General features: G+C 41.3%; 1 protein-coding gene and 2 pseudogenes across 3 annotated transcripts in view; 2 read left to right on the plus strand and 1 right to left on the minus strand.

The window, feature by feature from the left end:
- The window catches only part of Zzef1 (zinc finger ZZ-type and EF-hand domain containing 1), a 137,685-nt gene that overhangs the window by 14,447 nt on the left and 106,551 nt on the right, over positions 1-16,687 (plus strand). For 2 of the 3 annotated variants that reach the window (NM_001427300.1, XM_237787.10), the window contains exon 2: positions 16,312-16,456. In NM_001427300.1, the coding sequence (NP_001414229.1) occupies positions 16,312-16,456 (145 nt within the window). Of the gene's footprint in view, positions 1-1,419; positions 7,403-16,311; positions 16,457-16,687 lie in introns of those variants that run through there. The other variant, XM_039087333.2, reaches the window with a different exon arrangement.
- On the minus strand, positions 12,395-12,645 carry Rps27-ps2 (ribosomal protein S27, pseudogene 2; annotated as a pseudogene).
- LOC134480645 (protein VCF1-like) lies at positions 12,719-14,008 on the plus strand (annotated as a pseudogene).

Below are 16,687 nucleotides of genomic sequence, written 5' to 3' on the forward strand. Positions count from 1 at the left end.
TTGTGTAGATGTACCACATTTTCTGTATCCATTCCTCTGTTGAAGGGCATCTGGGTTCTTTCCAGGTTTTGGCTATTATAAATAAGGCTGCTATGAACATAGTGGAGCATGTGTCTTTGTTATATGTTGGGGCATCTTTTGGGTATATGCCCAAGAGAGGTATAGCTGGGTCCTCAGGTAGTTCAATGTCCAATTTTCTGAGGAATCTCCAAACTGATTTCCAGAATGGTTGTACCAGTCTGCAATCCCACCAACAATGGAGAAGTGTTCCTCTTTCTCCACATCCTCGCCAGCATTTGCTGTCACCTGAGTTTTTGATCTTAGCCATTCTGACTGGTGTGAGGTGGAATCTCAGGGTTGTTTTGATTTGCATTTCCCTTATGACTAATATTGAACATTTCTTTAGGTGTTTCTCAGCCATTTGGCATTCCTCAGCTGTGAATTCTTTGTTTAGCTCTGAACCCCATTTTTTAATAGGGTTATTTTTCTCCCTCCGGTCTAACTTCTTGAGTTCTTTGTATATTTTGGATATAAGCCCTCTATCAGTTGTAGGATTGGTAAAGATCTTTTCCCAATCTGTTGGTTGCCGTTTTGTCCTAACAACAGTGAGTGTCCTTTGCCTTACAGAAGCTTTGCAGTTTTATGAGATCCCATTTGTCGATTCTTGATCTTAGATTTCCTGAACAAAACACCAAGCCATTGGTGTTTTGTTCAGGAAATTTTCTCCAGTGCCCATGTGTTTGAGATGCTTCCCCACTTTTTCTTCTATTAGTTTGAGTGTATCTTGTTTGATGTGGAGGTCCTTGATCCACTTGGGCTTAAGCTTTGTACAGGGTGATAAGCATGGATCGATCTGCATTCTTCTACATGTTGACCTCCAGTTGAACCAGCACCATTTGCTGAAAATGCTATCTTTTTTCCATTGGATGATTTTGGCTCCTTTGTCAAAATTCAAATGACCATAGGTGTGTGGGTTCATTTCTGGGTCTTCAATTCTATTCCACTGGTCTATCTGTACCAATACCATGCAGTTTTTATCACTATTGCTCTGTAATACTGCTTGAGTTCAAGGATAGTGATTCCCCTGGAAGTCCTTTTATTGTTGAGGATAGTTTTAGCTATCCTGGGTTTTTTGTTATTCCAGATGAATTTGGAAATTGTTCTGTCTAACTCTCTGAAGAATTGGGTTGGTATTTTGATGGGGATTGCATTGAATCTGTAGATCGCTTTTGATAAAATGGCCATTTTTACTATATTAATCCTGCCAATCCATGAGCATGGGAGATCTTTCCATCTTCTGAAGTCTTCTTCAATTTCTTTCTTCAGAGGCTTGAAGTTCTTTTTTTTTTCTTTTCTTTTTCTTTTTTCTGTTTTTCGGAGCTGGGGACCGAACCCAGGGCCTTGCGCTTGCTAGGCAAGCGCTCTACCACTGAGCTAAATCCCCAACCCCCGAGGCTTGAAGTTCTTATCATACAGATCTTTCACTTGCTTGGTTAAAGTCACACCAAGGTATTTTATATTATTTGGGACTATTATGAAGGGTGTTGTTTCCCTAATTTCTTTCTCGGCTTGTTTCTCTTTTGAGTAGAGGAAGGCTACTGATTTATTTGAGTTAATTTTATACCCAGCCACTTTGCTGAAGGTGTTTATCAGGTTTAGTGGTTCTCTGGTGGAACTTTTGGGATCCCTTAAATATGCTATCATATCATCTGCAAATAGTGATATTTTGACTTCTTCTTTTCCAATCTGTATCCCTTTGATCTCCTTTTGTTGTCTCATTGCTCTGGCTAGAACTTCAAGAACTATATTGAATAAGTAGGGAGAGAGTGGGTAGCCTTGTCTAGTCCCTGATTTTAGTGGGATTGCTTCAAGTTTCTCTCCATTTAGTTTAATGTTAGCTACTGGTTTGATATATATGGCTTTTACTATATTTAGGTATGGGCCTTGAATTCCTATTCTTTCCAGGACTTTTATCATGAAGGGGTGTTGAATTTTGTCAAACGCTTTCTCAGCATCTAATGAAATGATCATGTGGTTTTTATCTTTCAGTTTGTTTATATAATGGAGTACATTGATGGTTTTCCGTATATTAAACCATCTCTGCATGCCTGGGATGAAGCCTACTTGATCATGGTGGATGATTGTTTTTTTTTTCTTTAAAGATTTACTTATTTTATGTATATAACCGTACTGTCCTTGACACACCAGAAGAGAACATCAGATCCCATTACAGATGGTTGTGAGCCACCATGTGGTTGCTGGGAATTGAACTCAGGACCTCTGGAAGAGCAGTCAGTGCTCTTAACCACTGAGCCATCTCTCCAGCCCTGGATGATTGTTTTGATGTACTCTTGGATTCAGTTTGCCAGAATTTTATTGAGTATTTTTGTGTCGATGTTCATAAGGGAAATTGGTCTGAAGTTCTCTTTCTTTGTTGGGTCTTTGTGTGGTTTAGGTATAAGAGTAATTGTGGCTTCATAGAAGGAATGCGGTAGTGATCCATCTGTTTCAATTTTGTGGAATAGTTTGGATAGTATTGGTATGAGGTCTTCTATGAAGGTCTGATAGAATTCTGCACTGAACCTATCCGGACATGGGCTCCTTTTAGTTGGGAGACCTTTAATGACTGCTTCTATTTCTTTAGGAGTTATGGGGTTGTTTAAATGGTGTATCTGTTCCTGATTTAACTTTGGTACCTGGTATCTGTCTAGGAAATTGTCCATTTCCTGCAGATTTTCAAGTTTTGTTGAATATAAGCTTTTGTAGTAGGATCTGATGATTTTTTTAATTTCCTCTGATTCTGTAGTTATGTCTCCCTTTTCATTTCTGATTTTGTTAATTTGTACACACTCTCTGTGTCCTCTCGTTAGTCTGGCTAAGGGTTTATCCATCTTGTTGATTTTCTCAAAGAACCAACTTTTGGTTCTGTTGATTCTTTGTATGGTCCTTTTTGCTTCTACTTGGTTGATTTCAGCTCTGAGTTTGATTATTTCCTGCCTTCTACTCCTTCTGGGTGTATTTGCTTCTTTTTGTTCTAGAGCTTTTAGGTGTGCTGTCAAGCTGCTGATATATGCTCTCTCCTGTTTCTTTCTGCAGGCACTCAGAGCTATGAGTTTTCCTCTTAGCACAGCTTTCATTGTGTCCCATAAGTTTGGATATGTTGTACCTTCGTTTTCATTAAATTCTAAGAAGTCTTTAATTTCTTTCTTTATTTCTTCCTTAACCAGGTTATCATTGAGTAGAGCATTGTTCAACTTCCATGTATATGTGGGCGTTCTTCCCTTATTGTTATTGAAGACCAGCTTTAGCCTGTGGTGGTCTGATAGGATGCATGGGATTATTTCTATCTTTCTTTATCTATTGAGGCCTGTTTTATGACCAATTATATGGTCAATTTTGGAGAAAGTACCATGAGGTGGTGAGAAGAAGGTATATCCTTTTGTTTTAGGATAGAATGTTCTATAAATATCTGTTAAGTCCATTTGGTTCATGACTTCTCTCAGTCTGTCTATGTCTCTGTTTAATTTCTGTTTCCATGATCTGTCCATTGATGAGAGTAGGGTGTTGAAATCTCCTACTATTATTGTGTGAGGTGCAATTTGTGCTTTGAGCTTTAGTAAGGTTTCTTTTATGTATGTAGGTGCCCTTGTATTTGGAGCATAGATATTTAGGATTGAGAGTTCATCTTGGTGGTTTTTTCCTTTGATGAATATGAAGTGTCCTTCCTTATCTTTTTTGATGACTTTTAGTTGAAAGTCGATTTTATTTGATATTAGAATGGCTACTCCAGCTTGCTTCTTCAGACCATTTGCTTGGAAAGTTGTTTTCCAGCCTTTCACTCTGAGGTAGTGTCTGTCTTTGTCTCAGAGGTGTGTTTCCTGTAGGCAGCAGAATGTAGGGTCCTCGTTGCGTATCCAGTTTGTTAATCTATGTCTTTTTATTGGAGAGTTGAGTCCATTGATGTTGAGAGATATTAAGGAATAGTGATTGTTGCTTCCTGTTATATTCGTATTTGGATGTGAGATTATGTTGGTGTGCTTTTCTTCTCTTTGTTTTGTTGCTAAGACGATTAGTTTCTTGCTTTTTCTAGGGTGTAGCTTGCCTCTTTATGTTGGGCTTTACCATTTATTATCCTTTGTAGGGCTGGATTTGTAGAAAGATATTGTGTAAATTTGGTTTTGTCATGGAATATCTTGGTTTCTCCATCTATGTTAATTGAGAGTTTTGCTGGATACAGTAACCTGGGATGGCATTTGTGGTCTCTTAGGGTCTGTATGACATCTGTCCAGGATCTTCTGGCTTTCATAGTCTCTGGTGAGAAGTCTGGTGTGATTCTGATAGATCTGCCTTTATATGTTACTTGACCTTTTTCCCTTACTGCTTTTAATATTCTTTCTTTGTTTTGTGCATTTGGTGTTTTGACTGTTATGTGATGGGAAGAGTTTCTTTTCTGGTCCAATCTATTTGGAGTTCTGTAGGCTTCTTATATGTTTATGGGCACCTCTTCCTTTAGGTTAGGGAAGTTTTCTTCTATGATTTTGTCCTTTGAGCTGGGAGTCTTCACTCTCTTCTATACCTATTATCCTTAGGCTTGATCTTCTCATTGAGTCCTGGATTTCCTGTATGTTTTGGACCAGTAGCTTTTTCCGTTTTACATTATCGTTGACCATTGCGTCGATGATTTCTATGGAATCTTCTGCTCCTGAGATTCTCTCTTCTATCTCTTGTATTCTGTTGGTGATGCTTGTATCTATGGCTCCTTGTCTCTTCCTTTGGTTTTCTATATCCAGGCTTGTCTCCCTTTGTGCTTTCTTTATTGCTTCTATTTACATTTTAAATTCCTTTACCTGTTTGTGTTTTCCTGAAATTCTTTCAGGGATTTTTGTGATTCTTCTCTGTAGGTTTCTACTTGTTTATTTATGTTTTCCTGTGTTTCTCTAAGGGAGTTCTTTACATCTTTCTTGAAGTCCTCCATCATCATGATCAAATGTGATTTTAAATCTAGATCTTGCTTTTCTGGTGTGTTTGGATATTCATTGTTTGCTTTGGTGGGAGAATTGGGCTCCGATGATGCCATGTAGTCTTGGTTTCTGTTGCTTGGGTTCCTGCGCTTGCCTTTCCCCATCAGATTGTCTCTGGTGTTACTTTGTTCTGCTATTTGTGACAGTGGCTAGACCGTCCTATAGGCCTGTGTGTCAGGAGTGCTGTAGACCTGTTTTCCTGTTTTCTTTCAGCCAGTTATGGGAGCAGAGTGTTCTGCTTTTGGGCGTGTAGTCTTTCCTGTCTACTGGTCTTCAGCTGTTCCTGTGGGCCTGTGTCCTGAGTCCACCAGGCAGGTCGCTTGGAGCAGAAAAGTTGGTCTTACCTGTGATCTCTTGGCTGAAGTTGCTCGTGAGGGACTGCTTTTGAGCTCTCCTTGAGGGCGGCAACCAGGAGGGCCTGCGCTGCCTTTTCCTGGCCTTTTTCGGGGGCCCCTGTGCACCGGGGTCCCAGATGGCATTAGGTGTTTTCCTCTGGAGTCAGAAATGTGGGCAGAGTGTAGTCACTTCTGGCTTCCCAGGCGTGTCTGCCCCTCTGAAGGTTTAGCTCTCCTTCCCGTGGGATTTGGGTGCAGGGAACTTTTGATCCAGTCCCTTCAGATCCGGGTGGTGTCTGGACCGCAGGGGACCTGCCACTTGGGTGCCCCTATTTTCCTGTTCCCAGAGGCCCTATACAGTTTCCTCTTGGGCCAGGGATGTGGGCAGGGGTGGGCAGTATTGGTGTTCTCTACCGCTCTGCAGTCTCAGGAGTGCCCACCTGTCAGGGCGGTGAGCTCTCTCTCCCAAGGGGTTTGGGAGCAGGGAGCCTGGGCCGGGATCAGCTCACTTTGTCTTTTTAAAGGAACAGTCTCCCTGAGTGTTGTGATTTGCCGGTAATATGAGTTTGTTTTATTACAAACTGCTATGCTGGTGCCTCAGACTCTACATCCTGAAGCACCTTGTGAATAGGGAACTTTTTCTTTTTTTTATTTTTTGAGCTGTGTATGTATAAGAATGTCTTTATTCCATGCTCACAGTATTGTGGCTGAGTGGTGACTTCTGGGTTAGAAAGGCCCCCCCCCCCTGCCAAAAGATGCCAGAGGTACCTTTCTCACTGCCTTCTGTCTCTACTGTGTCTACTGATTGGTCACATTCTGATTTTTTAACCTTTTACCAAGAAAGTGTTTCTCCCTCCTAGAAATAAGAACTTCTGTTTCCCTCACTATTAGGGAATTTCTTCTCTTTTTTTGAGATAGTGTCTTACTTTATATTATAGCCCAGGCTAGCCTTAAACTTGGAATCCTCTTCCTCTGCCTCTCTAGTGATGGGATTTCACTTTGTGCCATGGTGCCTGGCTGCTATAAGGACTTGTCCTTACATTATTCTACTGGTCATTGTGTAGGTCATTCTTCCTTTGAACATCCAAATTTATATGCAATTGTGATTTCCTCTGCTGCATTCTGCGTCCGTAGAGTCTCTCTGGAACTTAGTTGTTTGGAAGTTGACCTTCTACATCAGTCTGCTTGACTTCCTTTTTCCCTCCTAGTTTCTATCATTTCTTTTTGCTCTATTTTCTGGTTCCTTTAGTAAACTTTGCCCTTTCAATCTTTCTAATGAAAGTTTCTTAGTTTTTTTGAGACAGGGTCTCACTGTATAGTATAGCCCTGAGTGGCCTGGTACTTGACGTTTAGCCCCAGCCTGGCCTCAAATCCATAGTAGTTCTGCCACAGTATCCCAGGGGCAGGTAAAATTCTCAGGACAGTCCAGAACTCAGTATGTAACTCAGGGGCTAAGCTTGAATTCCAGGACCTCCTGCTCTAGCCTTCCGAGTGCAGGATGGTGATCTGCTCTTAGCAGCAGTTCTTTGTTATGGGTTGGAAGCTGCAGTATTTTCTTATGTCAGTTACTAGGTAGTGATTCACAACTTGATCCTATTGACACCCATTGACCAGTTCATTTTAATGGGGTGAGTTTTATGGGAAATGAGATAATAAACCTCAGTAAAACTAGGGTTAAAATACCTTTAAGCATCTCTGTGAAGAATTAATCACCCTTTTGAAGTTTTCTTCTTCCTATATAATCTTTCTTTTCTGTGTTTTATAGTATGTTTTTCTCCGTTGTGTAGTGATTCTAGGCTATCCACTCACCAGAGAATGAGGGACTAGACCCAATATTCAGGATACAGAGGCAAGATATTCACTATGAATTTGAGACTAGTTTGAGCTACATAGCAAGTTTTCAGACTAGTAATAGTGTGAGACACTGTCTCAAAATAAAACAAAAACAATAATAAAAGAATAAGGAACTAGAGCTGGGCTGCTATTCAGGAGGCTGAAGCAGGATCACAAGTAAAAGGTCTGCTTGTGCAACAGAATTGGCTCAAGGTCAGCCTAAGTAAGACTCTGTGGAGGGATGTGGTGGGGTGGGGTGGTTTACAGCCTGACTGCTCTGTGTGTCTGGCTATGGCCTGTGAGCCTGACTATAAGATACATTGGCCAGGCACTTTTATGGGGGTGATTCTGTGTTACCTGTTCTCTTAGACTCGTCAGCTTCCTCAGAGAAGACTGTTCTGTCTCTTTCTAGAAGGGTATGAAACTGGCTGCTAGCATTGTGGGAGCTCTGGAGAAGGCTGTCCTTAACCACTTGGCAAGGGGACACCAGCCTCCCATTTGCAGTGTGGCATTCTCACTTCTAGCTGCCTGCCATTTTCCAGTCTATACTCTACAACTCTCTGGAGAGTTAAGCCTCTGCCAAGATGGATGAATGCCTTTTTAAAAATGGGAACATTTTTAAAAACAGGAAAATGGAGACAGTAGTGGACTGATTCCCACATACCTTAGCCAGTTTCAACAATTGCCAACTCAAGGCAAATTTTATTTGTTCTAAACACTACCAATTTTCCCTGGCCTAAATTATTTAAAAGCAAAGCTTGACATTTTATCTACGTCATTGTGCATTCTTAAAAAAGATTTATTTATTTGTTATTTTGTGTGTATGAATGTTTTGCCTACATGTCTGAATGCACACCATATGCATGCAGTGCCTGAGGAGGCCAGAAGAGGGCATCAGATCCTCTAGAACTGGAGTTAAAGGTAGTGTGAGCTACCACCATGTGGGTGCTGGGAACAGAACCCAGGTCCTCTGCAAGAACAACCAGTGTAATTAAGCACTGAGCTACCTCTCTCGAACCCCTCATTGTACAATTCTAAAATATAAGGACTCAAAACTGTGAAGAAAAAAAAAGCACCCTTAATACTATTATCACTCTCTTAACTTAGAAGCAAACCAACAAAAACAAAAAATTGAACAGTTCTTTAAGATGAATGTTCACCTGTTAATTTCTAGCTGTTTTCTAAATGTGCTTTTCAGGTAGCAGTACCTATTGCTACCAATACCAAAGAGTTCCGCAGTGTAGGGCTCAGGTTACCTCTCCGGCTCCACCCTCTGCTGCACTCAGTTGTCCTCTAGGCTCAGGCCAGCTTCATTCCAAACTTGCTGCTGTTCTTGGTGGTCATCCCATGGTACGGGTTGGACTCTTGCTACAACGGGGCTGCACTTCCACCAGTAGCCTCTCCTGGGCTGCCTTCAGGGACTCCAGCCCTGTCACACAGTGCTAACCAAGCCTCATTTGTATTCCATTGCCTCTTCATTCATCATTGCCTTCAAAAATCCAGTACCACCTGGGTAACTCAGCTGCCAGCACCAGGTACAATTTGGCCATCTCTAGAACAGTTTCTGTGTGCTAACTCTGAAGAAACACTTCTCAAAAGATTCCACTTCAGTGATAGTGGTCTCTAATCACTGCTAATTTCTCAGCCCTGACTGACCAGCATCCATTACCCCAGCAAAGCAAAGGTTTAACTTTAGTAGTTCTGGTATGTTGTTAATCACAGCCCCAGCTAACCTGCCTCTGTCTCCTGAGTTCTGGGATTAAAGGCCTAAACCACCACGGCCTGGTCCAGAAATTCTTAACTCAAAATCTGCAATGGTCTGATAGAGGCTTTGAGTGACTCTTAAATGTCCCTATGGAATTTCACAAGCCAGGCCTCCATCCTCTGCTTTTAAGAGACTTTAGGTTTTAAAAAGATTTTTGGTTATTTTTAAGAGTGTAAACGTTTTTTAAAAAAGATTTATTTATTTATCTTATGTATATGAGCACACTGTAGCTGTCTTCAGACACACCAGACCCCATTATAGATGGTTGTGAGCCACCATGTGGTTGCTGGGAGTTCAACCCAGGACCACTGGGAAGAGCAGTCAGTGCTCTTAACCGCTGAGCCATCTCTCCTACCTGAGGCTAAACTTTTAAAACTGTTTGAATTTGGTACTGTGGGACTTCTTAAATTTTGTTGAATCTTTTAATATTGTGATATTAATATTAATGTGTGATCTTGGGGATGGACAAGAAAGGAAAGGTTGTGGCTTAACAGTGATGTGTCTATGTCAAGTTGACAAGAGGTCAGTTGTGTTGGCTAGTTTTATGTCAACTTGATACTCAATTGAGAAAAAATACTTTTGTAAGATTGGGCTGTAGGGATTCAATGCAATTCCCATCAAAATTTCAACTCAATTCTTCATAGAGTTAGAAAGAGCAATTTGCAAAACAAATTTGCAAATAACAAAAAAAATCCAGGATAGCAAAAACTATCCTCAACAATAAAAGAACTTCTGGGGGAATCACTATCCCTGACCTCAAGCAGTATTACAGAGCAACAGTGATAAAAAAAAAAAAAAAAAACAAAACCAAAAAACAAAAAACCTGTATGGTACTGGTACCGAGACCGAAAGGTAGATCAATGGAATAGAATTGAAGACCCAGAAATGAACCCACACACCCATGGTCACTTGATCTTTGACAAAGGAGCTAAAACCATATAGTGGGGAAAAGATAGCATTTTCAGCAAATGGTGCTGGTTCAACTGGAGGTCAACACGTAGAAGAATGCAGATCGATCCATGCTTATCACCCTGTACAAAGCTTAAGTCCAAGTGGATCAAGGACCTCCACATAAAACCTCAAACTAATAGAAGAAAAAGTGGGGAAGAGCCTCGAACACGTGAGCACTGGAGAAATTTTCCTGAACAAAACACCAATGGCTTATGCTCTAAGATCAAGAATCGACAAATGGGATCTCATAAAACTGCAAAGCTTCTGTAAGGCAAAGGACACTGTCATTAGGACACAGCAGCAACCAACAGATTAGGAAATGATCTTTACCAATCCTAATCTGATATAGGTCTAATATCCAATATATATAAAGAACTCATGAAGTTAGACTCCAGAGAGCCAAGTCACCCTATTAAAAAGTGGGGTACAGAGCTAAACAAAGAATTTTCAGCTGAGGAATATCGACGGCTGAGAAATACCTAAAGAAATGTTCAACATTCTCTCTCTCTTTCTCTCTCTCTCTCTCTCTCTCTCTCTCTCTCTTTTTTTTCGGAGCTGAGGACTGAATCCAGGGCCTTGCGCTTGCTAGGCAAGCGCTCTACCACTGAGCTAAATCCCCAACCCTTCAACATTCTTAGTCATCATTGAAAAGCATAATCAGAACAACCCTGAGATTCTACCTCATACCAGTCAGAATGGCTAAGATCAAAAACTCATGTGACAACAGATGCTGGTGAGGACGTGGAGAAAGAGGAACACTTGTCCATTGTTGGTGGAATTGCTGTTACAACCACTCTGGAAATCAGTCTGGAGGTTCCTCAGAAAATTGGACATTGAACTACCTGAGGACCCAGCTATACCACTCCTGGGCATATACCCAAAAGATGCTCCAACATACAACAAAGACACATGCTCCACTATGTTCATAGCAGCCTTATTTATGATAGCCAGAAGCTGGAAAGAATCCAGATGCCTTTCAACCGAGAAATGGATATAGAAAATGTGGTACATCTACACAATGGAGAACTACTCAGCTATCAAAAATAATGACTTCGTGAAATTCATAGGCAAATGGATGTAACTAGAAAACATCATCCTGAGTGAGGTAACCCAATTATAAAAAAAACCACACATGGTATACACTCAATGATAAGTGGATATTAGCCTAAAAGCTTGAATTACCCAAGATACAATCCATAGACCATGTGAAGCACAAGAAGGAGGACAACCAAAGTACAGATGCTTCAGTTCTTCTTAAAAGGGGGAACAAAAATATTCATAGAAGGATATAGGGAGACAAAGTTTGGAACAGAGACTGAAGCAATGGCCATTCAGAGTCTGCCCCTCTCCCCTACCTGGGATCCAGCACACACACACACACACACACACACACACACACACACACACACACACACACACACACGGCCACCAAACCTAGACAATATTAATGAAGTCAAGAAGTGGATACTGACAGGAGCCTGATATAACTGTCTCCTGAAAGGCTCAGCCAGAACATAACAAATACAGAGGTGAATGCTAGCAGCAAACCATTGAACTGAGAACTGGATCCCCGTTGGAGGAGTTAGAGAAAGGATTGAAGGAACTGAAGGGGCTTGCAACCCCATAAGAACAATACCAATCAATCAGCCAGAGCTCCCAGGGACTAAACCACCATCCAAAATGTACACATGGACAGATCCCTGGCTCTAGCTGCATATGTAGCAGAGGATAGCCTTGTTGGGTACCAATGGGAGGAGAAGCCCTTAGTTCTGCCAAGGCTGGACCCCCCAGTGTAGGGGAATGTCAGGGCAGGAGGCAGAGAGTAGGGGTGGGTGGTTGGGGAGGGGGGAAACCCTTATAGAAGAAGGGGGAGTGGGATGGGATAGGGGGTTGTGGACAGGAAATTGGAAAAGGGAATAACATTTGAAATGTAAATAAAAATATCCAATAAAAAAGTAAAAGTTTAAAAAAAGATGAGCCAGGAAAATTAATGGGAACTATTAACTCATATTTTAAGAGTTGGACAAGCTACACAAGAGCAAATATGACTGAGAAATCTCTAATATTTTCTCTGATTCTTACTCACTTTTTTATGTCCTTGACACATAAAATAATGTTTTACGGTAATTTGATTTTGAAAACACAGACACGCTGAAGTTCTTAACTTAGTTGCTTCTCTATTGAAAAGTTACCAAAACGTGAAGCAAACAAAAATAAACTGTGTTCCAATGATGAACTCTACAAAAGTGGATGTGTATGAAATGATTGACAAAGAAGAGTTCAGAATACATGACAGAGGAAATGATCAAGCAGAAGACTCTATATACCCAAAGGTACAGTTGTCATTATGCAGTCAAAAGAGTAGAAGTAAAAAAGAATGGAGGGACCCGCTGATTTTCCGTAGGGTACAGGATTTCGGGCTTTCTTTTGTATATATCTCCAAAATGTGTTTATTGGGAACGTTCCCACTCACCTTGAATCAGGGGCTTTCAGTGCTGCTTCCTCCTGAAGGAGCGTCCTTCTGTCAGCCTTGCTTTCCCACTGTAGGCTGACAGAGTACAGTGGAGCAGCCAATACACAAGACTACCGTCTGTGCATGGCTAAAGCCCGTGGTGATTTTATAGCATCCTGGGCATTTCACATCCATAAAGTAGGAATTGGAGCTCTGCACCAGGTGCTTTTCCTTGTGCTTCCTTTTCTCCTCTTCTGGAGAGGAATGAAGATCCTTTGCGAGAGGCATGTTCTCGTAGGGAGGTCATCACCACTGGAAAGGTCGGGCTTTCATTACTGTCTGGTTCGCTGTGCTCTCTTAGGATGACAATGAGGAAGACAACACCGTCCCCCTCCCCCTCATTTGAAGAGGAGTAGGAAGGACCAGGCCTTACAGGATCCTTGAGCTATGGAGTTGACAAGCAGTAACAATAGAAGGAACCAAAGCAACATTGGTAACCCCAATCATGAGAAGGAGCCAGAGAGCTGCTTAACCTAGAGCACTGCTGAACCAGACTCCAGTATCCCTGTCCTCCCAAGAGGAGGACTATGAAGTGTGCCAAGACCAAGATCCTCATTTCCACATTAACAGCATCTTGAAGGAGGCTCATTTCTACAGCCTCCAGCAGAGAGGACACTCTTTGACATGATGGCCTAGGCATCCTTCTTTTGTTTATAAAAATCAGTGACATTCATGCAAATCAGTCTTGGCTTTTGTCTGTATTTTTCAGTAAAAGGTCAATGGGCATTGTATTTTGCTGTTTTGTTCCACCACTACAATCTCAAAGGGTCATTCTTGACAGTTTGATATGTTTCCTGTCACGTCTGATGTCTTATTCATATTAAAATAGCAGCATGAGGACTTCTCCTGAGACTGAATGGATTACAGGTTCAGTTCACATTGGTTTCCAGGTTGCTCATTTAGGGTGTCCACATTAAATGTTGTTTTAAAAAGTGATTTCCTTATTTTGAAAAATTTAGTGGCCTGATAAAAGTTTGTGTGTGTTTCATTGAAATGTAAAAGAATAAACAATGGAGAAGCCAACACCAAACCAGTAATGAGCATTGGCAAGGGGGGAAATGTGGGTAGTGTGTTCTCATTCTGATATGAATGTGGGCTGATCCTTGGAAGGGAAACATCTACAGAAATCCTCCTCTACCTATACTGGTGCAAATGTCAGCCCGCTTAGGTTGTGAACTTGAACCCTGTGTCTGGTAACTACATTCCTTGTATTCCAAAGGAGATGCCTTCTTCCTTTCATGCTCCTGTGTATGCCCTTCAGTTTTGTGACAAGCACTTATAATTCAGTCAGAGAAGTGCATAGCAGTGTCTTAAACACAAAATCTGGATATTTACTGCTTCTGTGTTGTCTCTATCTATTATGTCTAATGGTGATAAAATCTAAGCTATTACAAATAGGAAAAAAGAAAAAGAAAAAGAAAAAAGAATGAAGGGCAATGACAATTAGGAAGTTCCTTTAAGAGAACAAATCTAGGGGCTGGGGATTTAGCTCAGTGGTAGAGCGCTTACCTAGGAAGCGCAAGGCCCTGGGTTCGGTCCCCAGCTCCGAAAAAAAAGAACCAAAAAAAAAAAAAAAAAAAAAGAGAACAAATCTACAGATGACAGAATTTTGTGAGGGAAACAATGGAAAGATGCAGAGATCATATTTAAGGCAATGATGCTGCAAGTTCTCCAAGCATAGGAAATGATGACAGCCTTCAGGTACAGAAAGCCAAGAAATTGCTCATAAATTCAAGCCAAGGAGGAGTTGTAAGGATGCTCCATAAACAAGTTGTCAGAACTGGGAACAAAGGAAGCACTGAAAGCTGCAAGGGATAAGAAATGCATCATCCCATTGCCCCTTGACGACGCACTGTCCTTCTGCTGAAGGCACTAGGTGCCCTGTGGGCCAGCTTTGGAGTAGTTGGCAGGAGAGTAGAACCTGCATCACATGTTTTCTGCTAGACTAACATGCTATTTCATTTTCAAGCACAGCTTGTCCCTGACTTGTGTTTCAGAGTTACTGGCAGAAGGTAATTGGAAAGACAGTGATTCAAAGATGAGATATATGTCAGGACCATCGACCACCACCAAAAACAAAAAGATTGGGCTTTAGGCAAACCTGTTGGGCATTTTCTTAATTAGTGATTGATGTGGGAGGGTCCAGCCCATTGTAGGTGGGGCCATTTCTGGGCTGATGGTCTTGAGTTCTATAAAAAAGCAACTAAGCAAACTATGTAATGGCTCATAGCATCCACCCTTCCATGGCCTCTGCATCAACTTCTCCCTCCAGATTCCAGCCCTGTTTGAATTCCTGCTCTGACTTCCTTCAGTGATGGAGTAGGATGTAGATGTGCAAACCAAATAAATCCTTTCCTCCCCAACTAGGTTTTGGTCATGGTGTTTGATCACAGCAATAGTAACCTCAACTAAGACTCTCCCAACGGTCTGCAGATGTGTACAGTGGTAAAGCCATTGCCTGGTGTGAGCAAGGCCCTGAGTGTAATCTCTAGACAGTTCTCCTAACACACATACCACACAAAATCCTGCATGTATGGGACATATCTTTCCTCTTGTACATTGTACTTTGATTAGTGTAATCTTTGATCCTATATACTTTTTGGACACTCTTGTCAGACTGAATAGAGCAAAAATAATGCTATGATTTTTTTCCCTTGGCACATTATTTCTAAATTCTCTGTCTCATCCTACATTCATGCCTAAAGTTTCTGGTTACAAATGTGGGAATCTCTATCTGTTCCTGTTGAATAATGTACTGTCTGTAATGTACATCTGTAACGGGATGGAAATGGGCATTGTATCCATCCTGGAACCTTGGTGGGTTATTTTCCTGATCATGGAGCAGAGGAGTAAGGAAAGAGGGCCGACATTTTGAGGAAATGAGGCTCATTTCAGAAAGGTTGGAAGACTCTAGTAGTGAGGACGTATGTGAGTACATGTGTTGGTAACGGGACTGAAACCAGGGCACAGGGACTGAGACTGGGAGAAAGCACAGTGAGCATGGTCTTGTGGCAAGGGAGCAGAAGGTTATACATTAGAAAATGAACATTGTTCTGCTAGGTGCTGTAATTGTATGGGACTTTATTCCTGGGGACCTTGTCCAGGCAGTAGCCTGTGAATGTGGGAACTCGCTTATGTTTCAGATCAAACAACTCACGTATATATAGCTATTAGGGATTACTAGTATGCAAATCAAGTCCCATGCTGAACCAGGTTTCCTAAATAGCCTAGCATGAGGTTCACAATGGTTAGAAACACTAAAGCAGTAGGCCAAAGTACGCTTTGTGTTTGGGTCACTGAGAAGGCCCAGACTTTTGTACCCATTTCTTTCAGATTTTCACTTTGTGTTTAACATTTTCTATTCTTTACACTCTTCGCAGTTGTGATCAAACTTTAGAAAGCATGTAAGGGAGGAAGGGCTTGTTTTGACTCAACTGAGAAGGACTGTAGTCCATCCTGCTCAGAACACCTGTCAGTAAACACATGAAGCCATGTTAAGTCTATATTCTAGAAGCAGAAAATTAACAGAAAGTGAGGTCAGGCTGTAAGGCTCAAGGCCCATACACAGTGAGCCACATTCACCAGTCAGGATCTACTTCCTAGAGTTTTCATAACCTTCTAAAACAGTACCACAGGTCATGGACCAAGTGTTCAAACACATGGCCGAGAGGGCACATTTTCTATTCCAACCACAGTAATTTACAACTATTGAAAAATTTTACAGTGGATGCTTTCTTCTGAAATTATTTGGAGATGTGGAAGAATTACTGCTTTGGAGGAGAAATGAGGTTATAAAATTGTACATACATACATTTCATAAAACACAAAAAGCTAATATCCTGAATCTTTGAATAAAATACATATGTATACATATATTTGTATCTTACCTTGTAGGCCTTTGCCCAGTTTGATGCTGAGGGAGATGGGACAGTTGATGCTGAGAATATGTTGGAGGCCCTCAAGAACTCCAGTGGAGCCAATCTTCAGGGGGAGCTGAGTCATGTCATCAGACAACTGCAAGCCTGCTCTCTTGTTCCAGGTAGGTACCTACCTGAATTCTGAAGGCTCACAATGTTCTCTTAGAACCAAAGTGCTTTCAGTTAGCAGTAATGCATCTAGCATAAGCCTCATTGGTTATGACACTACTATTGTACAAAGCTTAGAACAAAAATAAACTTTGTTGTGCTGTAGACTGACCCAGCTGTGGCACTATGAATTCCCCCAAAGCATTCATTAGACACATGATCTCAACGAAATCAGTGAAATCATC

This window comes from Rattus norvegicus, chromosome 10 (assembly GCF_036323735.1).
Source record: "Rattus norvegicus strain BN/NHsdMcwi chromosome 10, GRCr8, whole genome shotgun sequence".
In the NCBI taxonomy this organism is placed as follows: domain Eukaryota; kingdom Metazoa; phylum Chordata; class Mammalia; order Rodentia; family Muridae; genus Rattus; species Rattus norvegicus.